This window comes from Ctenocephalides felis, unplaced genomic scaffold, assembly GCF_003426905.1.
Source record: "Ctenocephalides felis isolate EL2017-DRISC unplaced genomic scaffold, ASM342690v1 CF-g0.4_SCAFFOLD_01886, whole genome shotgun sequence".
NCBI classification, from domain to species: Eukaryota; Metazoa; Arthropoda; class Insecta; order Siphonaptera; family Pulicidae; genus Ctenocephalides; species Ctenocephalides felis.
The window spans coordinates 10,375,077-10,389,366 of record NW_020538040.1 but is presented as its reverse complement, the minus strand read 5'-3'; the positions used below and the strand labels follow the sequence as shown (position 1 = coordinate 10,389,366).

General features: G+C 27.7%; 1 protein-coding gene across 1 annotated transcript; it reads left to right on the top strand.

Annotated features, from left to right (window-relative positions):
• The first annotated feature begins 5,969 nt into the window (after positions 1-5,969).
• Positions 5,970-14,098, top strand: LOC113374614 (kell blood group glycoprotein-like). The gene is made up of 4 exons (XM_026614592.1): positions 5,970-6,239; positions 11,861-11,987; positions 13,020-13,175; positions 14,061-14,098. Exons 1-4 carry the CDS (start codon positions 5,970-5,972, stop codon positions 14,096-14,098), a joined length of 591 nt encoding a protein of 196 aa, XP_026470377.1.
• The last annotated feature ends 192 nt before the right edge of the window (positions 14,099-14,290 follow it).

Here is a 14,290-nt window from a genome sequence, read left to right as displayed (position 1 = left end):
GACATAATGAAGTTGTACCAGGTATTACATTTTTCACAATTTAATAAATAAATTAAATAGAACATACAGACTAGGTGTAAGTGGCATTTTGCCTTCAGGCCAAATCCATAGACGTGTGAATAAACGAAATAGAATAGATATTTGACAATTTATGATGATAAAAATTTCAATATTTTATTACAAACTAAAAGTAATGATAATAAAGTGTATCCGATTATTCCAAAGTTTTATAATTAGACCACATTTCATTGACATTTAATATTTCAATTTTAATTTTGGTCACAAGCGATTCTGTTTGGCTGGAAACGTTGAGAAAACCAAAAAATGATTAGAACAGATTTTCTGACAAAAATATAAGCTTCTCCTTCGGGAAGCTAATAATAATGCTTACATATTTTCAAGTTTGAGAACCAGAGATGAATCGATTGTCTGTTGTGATCTATTTGTGTTTTGAGACCACTTTCAGAATCTATTCCAGAGACTAGGGTATTATGCTTATTGAGCACAGATATCCAAACAAACCAATTATTGTTATATAATACAATATATATATATATATATATATATATATATATATATATATAATTGGTCGATGTTGACAAACCCTCTTAGAAGTAGTCGCACATTAGCCTTGTGAAATGTTCTAAAATTTAAAATATTGGAATAGTTAAATTTTATAATTTTACAAATATTTCAAACTCTAAACAAACTTTAAATTCTAAAAGTATTCAACATTTTAAAAATAATCATAATTTAAATTAAAAGAAAAATAGATTTAAAAATAATAAATTGTAAAAAAAATATTTCTAATCAATATTTAATTATAATTATTTTTTTTTAGATTTGATTTTTCTTTTTTTTATTTTATTTTGTTTTTAAATTAATAATAAAATATTAAAATTTGAATATTTTTTTTAATTTTAATTTTTATTTTGTATTATATTTTTAATTTTTAATGTTATTTTTGTTTAATTTTATTTTTTTTAAATTATTTTAATTTCTTGTTTTTTAAATTCTTAAATGTCATTCAATCCTTATCTATTTATTTTAATTTTCTTGAATAATTAACATTTTCAATAATTATTATATAATTTTTTTCTAATAATTTTTTTATTCAAAATGAAGATTCTAATTATAACCAAAATTCTACAACATATTCAGCTCATTTTTTTTCAAATTTTAACAAATATATTTTTTTGATACTATTCAAAAATTTTAAAATATTTAAAATTCCTAATAAAAAAAATCCTCAATTTATTTTTTGCAATTTTAATTTTTTTAGTAAGCTTATTTTAAATTCATTTAAAATTTAAAAATTTTGCTTTAAATATCAAATTTTAAAATTTTTATTATATAAATCCTTTAAAATTATTACCTTACTTTAATCTTCATTAATAATTAACATTGCTAAATATATATTTTTTCTAAATCTTATCGTTTTCATTCAATTTCAAGATATTCCAAATTATAATTTTATTTATAATTATATTATGGATTCATTCTATTTTAATTCAGTTCAGTTTTTTTTAATTTTTAATATTTAAATTATTCAAAACTTTTTATTTATATATTTTTTTTAATAATTATGCAAAATTTAGATTTAATTTAATTATCATCATACATATTTTTCTTTCTAATTTTTTTTTGAATTATTTTTATCCAAAATTTTCAAAATATTCAAAATTTTAATTATAATCTGAATTGTACAAAATTTTCAACAAATTTTGTTATAATTATAACGTAATTTTTTTTATAATTTTTTTTTTTTATTTCAAAAATTAACTGCTCTTATTAAATATTGAAAATCAACTACTTTTATTAAGCATTAAAAATATTAAACAAATATTTAAAACCATTTTTTCCTAAATATTTAACGTAGTTAAAACATTCAATTAATTTTAAAAGTTTCATTCTTAATTATTCAAAATCTTTTTTTTTTAATTACGATATTTACTACATTACAACTGTTAAATAATCAACATCTAGCTTAATTAACATAATGATAAATAATAACATAGATTTAAATAAATAAGAGTGCAAAGGATAGATTACATTAAAATAATATCCGTAGTATAATGATTTAATATAAAATAAAAGCAAATAATAATAAAAATAAAATTAATAAATAATATAAATAAAATTTCTGAATAATAAAACATTACTAGAAAAACAATAAAATATAACAAAATAACAAGGCTGGAACATTTCCCATAAATGTAAAATTGGGTTTATAATGAAACTCTTGTTGACATATTTGTTTCACTAATTTATTTACTTATGATTTAGTTATACATAACTTAATCTATTTTGTTTGAAATTTAACTGGTTTCGCGAGTTACACGGGTACTTTCTTATGTCCTTTCTTATTGGCGCTTAAACTTGTACTGAAAATAATACCTAATATTTTTGGGTAAATGTGTTTTATTGCCCTGTATGAAGCGAACTGCTTTGTGCTTGTGCGTTGTTGCATTTTTTGTACATTGGAGCAGCAATTCGCCCCAAAAGCTCTTAAAATTCTCTATCATTTTTTCTAAGACATCTCGTATTTTTTTTTTAGAAAACTTGAGGCAATATTGTACTTTCGAAGCCAAGCCGTCGTTTGGCCACCAATGCTTTCCATTGCTTCAAATCATATGTTTTTCCTCCGTGATGATTTTGAAATTGAAACTTTTGGCCGTCGTGTTGTGTTGACGAAGAACACATTGATGGCGTTCCCGGCAGCCGGAAGGAAGGAAGAAAATATTTAGTCTTGACCCGATGGTCGAACTGACCACTTCGTCAAAAATAATAAATAAAATATTATAATAATAATTAATTCGTTAAGTTAATAGTGGAAGTTTAATCAATCGTTTCGGTAAGATTTATCGATAAAAATATTTTTTTTTTTGTATTTTATTCTCCTTGTGAGCCTGAAATTATATTTGTTATTGGTGATTAGGCTTGCTTGTGGATAAATAAATAATATAAGTATATAAACGTATAAAATATATGAACAAATTATATAAATTACCTATTAATTATAATAAACCTGTTTAATTGTACTGTGGATACTGTGTTGTCAAGCTTTGTAACAAAAAGTTGTTAGAATTGTTGTGTTTTTAATGTGTTAATATAATATATACCCTTTCTCTGTTAATTTGAAATTTTATTTAAATAATTTTAATTAAACACTGTTGATGAGACAAATCAAAAATTAAACTAGTGGGGTGTATGGCATCGTGCGTTAAGGCAAATTGCAGGATCTTCCCGTACCAAAAATAATTTTTTTTTAAAAGATTAACATTTTTGAAAAAAAATTACTCTGAAAAAATTAGATTTTTGAGAAACTATAAACTTTTGACAAAAATTTACTTTTTTTGAAATAAAAAAGACTTTTTGAAAAAAAAATATTTTGAAATATTTTGAAAATTCTGAACTTTTTTTCAAAGCAATCGTACTGCTTTAATTGCATAGAGACGAAATATCGAAGCGCGTAAGCGCCGCGTCGCTGTCTAACGGATAAACATTGGTACGTAACGAAATTTTCGAAGAATATTAAATGTTTTCATATAGATTATTATAAATACTCTGTAACATTGTCTAATATTTATAAGCATTATATAAACTGAATTGCAAAGTTGAAATTATTTGTTTAAAGTATATTACAACTAAGTCAGAGTTAAAAATAAAATCTGAATTATTTGCGATATACAAAAAATTTTTTTTAGAAAACAAAAATAAAATTTGAAAAAAAAGTTGAAACAAATTTTTTTTCCAAAATCAATTATTTTGTTAAGACAAGCAGAAAGTTCTTTAAATCAATTAAATCGGACGCTTAGTTCTCTCAAAAACTGCTATTTTTGTGCACATTTAGCCTTGTATCTCTGAAAAGGTTGGACCTGCCTTTGCCAAAAACTAATAAACACTTCTCCCAATCATTACTAATTGAATGTTTTTTAGATAATTCAAATCGGATGCTCCGTTCTCTCAAAAACTCGATTTCTATTTTCTGCACTCTTTACTCTTTATCTCCGTAACTGCTGAACCTGCCTTTGCCAAAAACTAATCAGCACATCTCCTTATCAATAGAAATCGAATGTTTTTTGAACCATTGAAATCGGTTGATCCGTGCGACCGAAAACGTGGACGAAACATTATATCCACACATACACACACATCCATTTTTTCTAAGGTATGCCAAAATGTTCAGAAACCTCTGAAACGTGAAGATATGCAAAAATTTCCAATTTTGATTTTTGGCCGATTACTATAAATTATCCTACGGAAAGTTAATTAAATCGATTTATAACTGCTATAATTAATCCGGCCTTTAAAGTATTAAAGAAACAAATCCTTATAATTTGGGAATTAGCATTCTTATTTACAAAATAGATCATCCTTGTAAGAAATTGTTCAGACTCTGGAAAATTACAGATATCCACAAGAAAAGTTGTTTGGATTAGGTATACGAGAAGTTCTTAATGTATTATTCAAAAGTCAAAATTGGGAGTCAAATGGATAAAAATTAAGAAAAATAAAAAACAACAAAATCTAAGATTTAGAAATATCCAGCAGTAATTTTTCAATTTTTTGCTAATTGACCTACAATTTTGAGTTAAGGTTTGAGTTTAGTAGCAAAAAAGGCATTAGATCATATGTTGCACAGCCAATAGAGATATTTTTTTTGTGGACCCGTTTTATTTTTATCATTTAGCCTATTCCTTAATAAATACCTTTGTTTGTATTTTTTGCACTTTTAATACTTTTATTTGCATTTTTTAAATTCAATTTGTATTCACCAAAATATTTTTTTCATTGCTAATTATATAATTAATATTGAATTTTTTGTTAATTTTATTACTTATACTAATTTTGAATTTTTTTCATATTATAGCTTTTACTAGAATTATGGGAGTTAGGGGCTTTTGGCATCAGTTTTTTTTAAATTCATTTATCTTGAGATCCTACGAATTAAAGATGGTTAACATTTTCTAAAAAAAGTTTGGAATAATATTGATATAATATGATAGTCAATGATAATAACACAATCTGAAATTTTATGACACATCAATTTTATATTAGTGACGCACCTACACACTTCTGTTTATTGCGTCGCCATGCAGGACAGTAACTATGACATTAAGACAAAAAGTATTTTAACCTTTTCCATTTGGATGCCGCCACTCCACAGGCAAAATTCCTATAAATTTAGGAATTTGCGAGTGGAAAGGGTTAATATCGTTCAAGATACTATTGAAAAAAATGTCTGTTACTACTTACCCCTATTACATTATGCCCCCAGCTTCCCTACTAGTAGATAGTAGAAATAATCTAATTTATTAATTCTTGAAATCATATTGCAATTTTTTTTGAAATTTGTAAATTTAGTCATTTCATGTATTAACAACTATTTTTGGAATAACTTTTATTAAAAAACCTAATTACCAAGGAAAAAATTAAATAGTGAATTTTTAACACTACTACTAATATATGCTGCATAATATTATTTAGTAGTTGTAACAGATATTGAAATTAAAAAAAAATAAATAAATATTATTCAGAGATTAAAAATCATAATATTTTATATAAATACAAATATAAGCTAACATATTTTTTTTTTGTTTCAGGTTATCAAATCTTGATGATCGGTGAGCTTACAGAAACGATCAGTTTTCAATAAATTATTATTAAATATTTATATATTTTAAAACCTGTATTAGTGACGTATTAACTACTAAATAAATGTGAAATTGTTAAAAAGTTAAGTGATTTTATTAACAATTATGACTAAAATTTTTTGTGAAGTGCATATTCGACAATAAACTAGTAGATAGTAAAGTAGTTCCATAGTTATAGTACAAATAAAAGTGTTATATAAACAAATAATAAATCGTGAAGAGTGATCAATAAAATGATAAATTGAACTTGTAACTAATAATTTATTTAACGTTTTTTTTCCAAAAATGTCGGCCGATTCCAAAAAATTAAACATGGAAATCTCCACCGGAGAGATTTCCCCTTGCCTTCCAGACGAATCAAATGCTTCAACCGGTGAAAATGCTAAAAAGAAACCTATTTTTGATAAGTATTTAACACGTCTATCTTACACAAAACGTGGAAAATTAGCATTATTGATTTTAGCAGTTTTGTGTTTAGTGTTATTTATTGTTGTAGCCGCTTTGGCGGGAGCCTGGCCCAGGTGGCCTAGGTTCATCGGAAATACCTGCGACAAACCATCCTGCCTGATCGCCAGTGCCCAGGTTTGTAGAATTTATAAAAATTAATCTTCATTATAAAAAACCAAAACAAATTGTGACGTAGTGGTAAAGTCTGCATCATCAAGATTCTCCAATCTCATTAAATTTAAGTCAAAATACAAATATTAAATATTTAAAAAATATGATAATTGGCAAAGAAAACCATTGTAGAAAGTATCTGTAGAAAAACATAAATAAACTAACTATAGTATATCAGGTTGGCAACCAAGTTAGTGCGGATTTTGCTTTTTGATCACTTCAGGGACCGATTCTGCCACACAACAGATCAATGTTATGGCAAGGCTATGCTATAAAGAATTTTCCATACAAATTCGTCCTAAATATTGTCAAAAGCCATGTGGTTGCTGTGCAGTCTGGCGTATTTCTCAGGTTATCAGATAGAGAACCTAACCTAAAAACCGCACAAATGTGAAACAAACGATCTTAGATAAAAGGGTCTTTCTGACTCAGCTTCATAACTCAGCAGTTTATGTGTAAAACTCCCGAATGCATAGCAAATACATGACATTTTGACAGTATTCAGTATGATGTAGTAGTATAATGTATAAGAAGTTGGAGCGTAACATGGCCTTGCCATAACATTTTTCTGTTATACGGTAGAATCGGTTCCGTAACGTAGTCCAAATGTAAAATATCTCTTTTTATTGCATACTAGCCATTCAGCTGACTATAAGTAAAAAATAAAGTTGATCGATTTTGTAGTTTTCGTTTAGCGTTTATTAAAAGATGGAAAATCAAATCGTAATTTTTTTTGTCATGTTTTGCTTTTTCTATTTATGCAAAGTTTAAAAGGCATCTTAAACTCACAAAAAGTATGCGCTGTTTATGGTGACTAAGTCTTAAAAAATCGGCAGTGTCAAAATTGGTTTATCAAATTTCGTTCTACTGATTTTTCAATCAAAGCTGAAAAACGTTCTGATCGTCGAGTTGAAGTTGATTACAAAGGAATTCCTACTTCTACTCTTACCACATTGAACAATTAACAAAATTAAAAAATGCAATTAAAAAAAGCGGCCTAAATTGACAAATCTAAAGGGTGGTTTAATCCATTATTGACATCACGTATCTTTGGTCACTCAAAAAAAAAAAAAAAATTGGAGCTTTGGTTGAGATGCTTTACCAAATCTACCATATAGTCCTGACCTTGCATCATATGATTACTTTTTGTTTTGATCATTACAAAACTTCTTAAATTCAAACAAATTTAATAATGAAAATGGTGTCAAATTGTACCTGATTCAGTGTTTTGCTAATAAAAACCAGAAATTTTCTGAAAGTGGTATAATGATGCTGCTTGAAAGATGACAAAAAGTTATTGATCATAATGGATAATGCATTACAGTATAAAGTTATTTAATTCCACAAAAAATATCTTTGATTGAACAAAAATTCGAAATTACTTAGTTGCCAACCTAATTTCATTACTATTTGTGCTGAAAGAGAAGTTTCCTAGATTTTGGTTTTTTATGCAATTTTACTGTTTTTTACTTCATTCTTACCCAGTTTACTGCGTTTTATTACTAATATTATTCTAATTAGTTTGGATAACAAAGTAATTTTACTTAATTGATGGATATGTATGTTTTCTTCAGAAAATCCTATTGGCGAATTTGATGTTTTCTCAACGTTTCAAGTCATTTTGAATCAAATGAGACCAAATTTGGCAAAAGTATGTGTGTATGTATTTTTGACTTTTTTCGTTGTTTTTTCATAACCATTGCACTAATTTAAAAAAATTTAAAGTCACTTGATGAAACTAGATAAACATTTGTATTGATTATTTTTTCGAAATAATTGTTCCAGCTGTTTTCTTAAGATCAGCAGAAAAGTGTAAAATTTTGTGTTTAGTTCCATAATCCTGAATCGATTTTAATAATCCACAAACTATTCGAAAGATATCATTTGGTTGGTCAATCGCGTTGATTAGGTTTGGCAAGTCAGTCGGGCCATTTCTTCGCAATTGATTGTTAAAAGATTTTTTTTTATTTTGACGGTTTTATTGAAACCTGGTATGACAATAGAGTTCCTTGTCTTAATAAAATAACATGTAAAATATTAGAGGCTTAGGGCAAGTGGTTTAATAGTGAAAAGTGATTAAGACCATTATTTACACATGTCGGGAAGTTCATGCAACTAGACTTAAGGCAAAATGCCACTTACACCTAGTTAACTTCCCGTAGGGTGAGTTATAGTAATCGCAAAAAATCGAATATGGTAATTTCCATATACCTTTACATTTCAAAGGTTTCTGAACATTTTGGCATACCTTAGAAAAAATGAATGTATGTGTATGTGTATGTGCGTGTGTGCAAATACAAATTTTTGTCGACGATTTTGCGAACACGGATTAACCGATTTGAATAATTCAAAAGACATTCGATTTCTACTGATAAGGAGACGTTTTGGAGATGCGGGGGAAAAAGTGCCAAAAATGCTTAAAATAATGTTTAAAATTTTCAAAAAAATAAAAATACAAAACAAATCAAAATATGAAAAAATCAAACTTTTCCAAAAAGGCAAATTTTTCAAAAAATTTCAAAATTTCTCAAAAATCTAATTTTTTCTAAGATTTGCAAGGTTTTCTTTAATAATTTAGTTTTTGGTACGGGTTTGATTCCAGCAATTTGTCTTAAGGGCACGATGCCATGCACCACTAGTTTGGTTTATATTTAAAACTATCAAAATACATTCTTATAAAAATGCCGATGGTAATGTTGAGACAGATATTATAAATACTGGCATTGAACTTTTTTTGTACCTTTTATTAATCCAATATGTAAAAAAACGTTCCTGTCATCGTTAATATAGGTATACATGACTAGACGTTCCATGTTTAATTGATATTTAAAAGTGTCAAAACACATGTTCGATTTAATTATCTGTTAATTGACTTTTTATAAACTCGATGACGGTTGATGGTGATTCCTAGATCCAAAGATCTCTTCGGGCGTTCTTCCATCTGAACTTCAGTAAACACTCTCAGTGAAATGGCGATGTTTATGAAAGGCTTTTATGAGTGGTTCGTCGTTATTCAAAGTGATGATGTATTTACATTAAACTGGAAATAAATGTTAATGCAAATGGCTTACGGAGCATTGAAACCGAAGTGCACGTTACAGTGGGCCGTAATTGAGTAAGAAATAGAAAGTCAAAACGTTCTTTATTGTTTTAGACCATAGGTTTCCAAATTGGTTTCGTGGATCCCTTGGGATTTGCTACAGACCTCCTAATTACCAGATATCATTTTTTTGTATAAATTTCTATCTTCACTAACGTTCATTATTTTAAAGTGAAAGTGCATGTGACTTGTATACATTTATTAATTAAATTTAAAACTTGTGGTACATGGCATCGTGCCTTAAAATTTTTAAAAGCTCAGAAAAGAAAAACTAGATTTTTTGAGGATTTTGTATTTTTTAGAACATTTTTAAAAACTTTGAAAACATTTGAAAAAATTGCTTTTTTGGAAAATATTGATATTTTCAGAAATTTTTTGAAAACTTGGAATTTTTTTGAAAACTAAAGTTTTTTTTTTCATAATTCTGAAAACTTTTCATAATTTCGAAATTTTGAAAAGAAACCTTGAAAGTTACCTATTTATATCAATTGATTAAAATTACGAAACATCTGACGAAAAAATGGCCTGGACAAAACGGCTGGACCAACTTTTATAAAAAATGTTACTTACTTCAGTCATAGACAACTGGGAGTCGATTTGGAGCACTTTGAGAATCACTGGCCTTACCAATATCCTAAGATATTCTAGGCCTATAAAAATAGTTTATGAAAATGTATTAAAAAAATATTGGAATAATGAGCACAACTGATTAGGTCGATTATTTAGACATTTCAGGAAGTTTATATTTATATTTATTTATATTTATATTTATATTATGGATACAATATCTCGAAGAAAAAATGTTATAGTATTGAGATAGTTTATTAAAGGCTTGTAGATCTTGAGATTCTGATGATGCTAAAAAAAAAATCTTTTAAATATCCGTTATGCAATTTTTATTTGAGTCCCATATCTGGAAAATAATTAAGTTAAAATAATTTGAAATAAAAATTAGAAAAAGTATGGAAGAAGGAAAAAATAATTGTAACTGTTGGAAGAAAAGTATTAAATGTTATCAGTAGGCATTTCATTATCAAAATAATGTTTGATATCGAAATTAGCAAACTCAGAAGTATCGTAGAAACTTTGGGCTTTTAAAAGTTTAACAATGGTATTATTCAATTTGATTCAGGCAATTTAACTTAAGATAAAATGCCACTTACACCTGGTTTTCAATTATTTTTGCGTGGACCTCCTTGAAAGTTGTCATGGTCCTCTGGAGGTCCTTGTTGACAACTTTGGGAATCACTGTTCTAGTCCATGACATTCTCTAGAAAATTTGAATGTGTTTGTTCATATGTCTTTCAGAATATGTGCAAAAAAATCTTTCAACCAATTTAGATGGTTAATAAAAAATTATATTGTCATTTTTACAAGAACTTTTTGTAAAAAAGCAAGACATGACGAAAACGTTATCTTCATTTAAAAGCACCAACCAAAAACAATTAACGCTTTTAAAATAAAAAGAACTTTACTATGAAGAAAACTAAATATCGTTTTAAGAGACAAAAATTGGCACACATTAATTTCAAAAAATGATTAGATTTTAATTTATTATTACATGTTCTATGCTATCATTTTATATTTTTTATATCATTTTTATACATATTTTATACCATCTTTTATATATATATATCCTATTTTATCAAATATTCTTTCTTTGCTATTTACAATTGATTTCTTCGTTCTGCTTTTCTTCTAAGTCTGATCTACTCTAATTTTAACACTGTTTTTTTTAAATCCTAATTTTAAAATTTTGCTTTACTTCTATTGCAAAGCAATTTCAAACTCTATTTAATTTTATCTCAACATTTCAAATTTTATTTCATGTATCGACCCGGTGAGCGCTGGCGTCCGGGTCGATACCTGGCGCTGGCTGAGCTATTCCCAGAAAATTAGAAAGCCACATTGGTTTTCTAACCGACCATAAATATCAAAGTTTTGTGCATGTTATGATAAAAACCTGTTGTTCATACTAAATATGTATATATACGTTTACACATACAAATACAAAATAATACTCCTTTGATTTTTTTAATAATTTGCATAATAAAAATATTTTATAATTATGTTACTTATATTTTGAATTGCTATAATATACTGATTCGACACAAAATTTACAAACTATTCTTCAAAACGTCAATAAAAACAACATAAAATCTACTAAAACACTAAATTTCTCTCGCAAAACGTTTTTTTATCTCACATATAAATTCAAGATGAATAAAAAAAAAACCAATAGATAATTAAGTAATGCAATAAAGTTTAAAATACTATTCAGATCACTGATCACTTAATGCAATAAAAAAACAATCAATTAAATGTTGTGAAGTCCATAAGACACGTGTTTGCACATTGGCTCTCAGTTTTATAGTCTTTATATTAGTGCCAATAAACTGGAAATACTTAAATGAAACGCTTATTTGATTAATTAGTAAAAATAGTTTTATGAATGAATATTTTGACTGTGTACTATTTTTTTCAGATGTTGCAATCGGCCGAGTTGTCATCAGGAGTTTGCCAGGATCCTTGGATTTGGGCATGTGGTGGTTGGCAGGATAATAACATCGCTAAAACGATATGGAGTTATAAAGATGAACTTGATTATAAAGGTAACACTTTAATTAGTTTTTATTATATTTTCTTCATTATATGATAAATCTGATCTGACTTCCTGTAAATTGGAAATTATTTTTTTGCAAATATATGGTCCCAGAGAATCTGAAAATTTTGGAAAAACATATCCATGTTTACTCTCCTAAAAATTAAAAGCCACCATGACAAATTTTATTACCATTAATCACTTTTTTATTCACTTTTATTTATTTTCCTGCCCACACTGTTGCTTTAATGCTTTCTGGTTCTGTGTTTCGGCTTTCATTTCCCTGTATTTTTGCTCTCGCGTAAGTCATCAATCATCTTCATTCTTCTTCTGCCCAATCCTTCTAGTCTTTTAATTTTACCTTTGACGACGTCGTGCAGGAGGCACCCTTTTTGCTGAATGGGTCTCCAGTTTCCTTTTCTTTTTAGGATCGTGCTCAGTAGTCTTTTCTTCGTCCACTCTTCTTGGCAATTTATCATTATCTTGTCTACTTTATCTTTTCAGTTCGCTTCCAGCACCACATTTTAAAATTCTCCTATTATTTGTAATAAAAATTGTATATTTAGGCATATTTTGGATTATTAACCATAGTTTACTATGTTTAGTTTTAATTACTAACTTTTTCACATGACCATGGTCAGGATTTGACCAGGTCTTTTTCCATTTAACCCAGGACTCTTCGGGGTAGGGGGTGTAAATATATGCATATACATAAATACTTGTATTAATGGTTATGCGTATAGAGACTAGCAGAAGTAACAAAAGAAGAAGGTTGTAGTGTGAAAATCAATATATATTCTAAACTAAATTGTTATTTTATTCACTTTTCTTATGTTGACGGGATATTTAATCATAGTAATTCTTTCCATGCCATATGCTTTTTAAGGGTTTTCAGCACGTTACCATTTCGTCCACATCCGACGGTTTAATTAATTAATCTCATATATTGTACAAATTGTTTTCTTGCAGAACTATTTTCAATACTTATTGTCCAAAAGATGATACAAAATTTAAATTGAAACTATATTAATGTTTTCCCCAGAAACGGTTCGTGTGAGAGCCCTCATCGGCTCCTTGCCAGCAGGTCTTCCAGGGAGTTCCGAATGGATTTTGACCGAACTCTACAACTCCTGCGCCGCCACTGACAACATCGAAGCCGAATTGGATTTACCGCTTAAAAAAATTATTCGAGATCTCGGTAAGTGATATTTTTTTATTGATTTTACTGCTACTGACAAATGCTGCTAGAAGTAAGGAAAAACGAAGATAAAAAAAATAAAAAAAAATTGAATATGTAGCAACAAAATCCAAAGGTAAATAGAAAATGAACTATTTTCTTGGATGGTTTACGTTTATAAAGTTTAAATTATCTTTTCATTTTATTAATAATAGAATATTATCTAAATTATATCGCCTGAACGAATGCAACAGAATTACTTTCTCGTAACGTTTGTTGTTGTAATAGATCGCAAACACTGCCGCTTTGCCATTACTTCAATTTTAATTGTTTACGCACTCCATAGGGGCGCCACCACCTGTAGTACGTAAATTAACCCATAGGTTTGATTCTAGATAAGATGTAGTGGCGGTGGTTCCCAACTTTTTGTAACATTAACATTAAAACATTACAGTACTTGTACGATTACATTCACACCCATGAGAGAATGCGTCTCACAGGTTGGAAACCACTGGTTTAAGACATAATATCATAGTTAGGAAGTCGAAAATTTAACTTTTTTTTGAAAAGCATTACTGTGGAATTACGATTACATTTACTTTCCTGAAGAAACGCGTGCCACAGGTTGAAAACCACTGGGTTAAGGTATAATACTGTAGTCAGGAAGTCGGAAATCTATTTTTTTGGGAAAACATTACTGTGCTTGTACGATCACATTCACTCCCATGAAAGAACGCGCTCCACAGGTTGGAAATCACTGGGTTAAGGCATAATACATACTATACTAAGCAAGCCAAAAATTGAATTTTGTTTTTGAGTTAAGTCATAATGTCAATAAGTCGAAAATACTTTTTTTTTTGGGAAACCATTACTGTGCTTGTATAATCGTACAATTTTATTACCCAGAGGAAACTCGCCAAATAGGTTGGCAACCACTGCATTAAGGTCATAATCAACAAGACGATTTTTTTTTCCTGGATAAACATAACTGCGCTCTTACGAAGAAACTTAGAACTGATTGTAAACGTAACTACATTTTAAAACATAGATGGCTCGCGTAAAAAGTTTTTTTTACGATCATTCATGTTTTCTTCGTAAGAGCACAGCACTGTTTTTCATTAAATTTTGTTAAATTT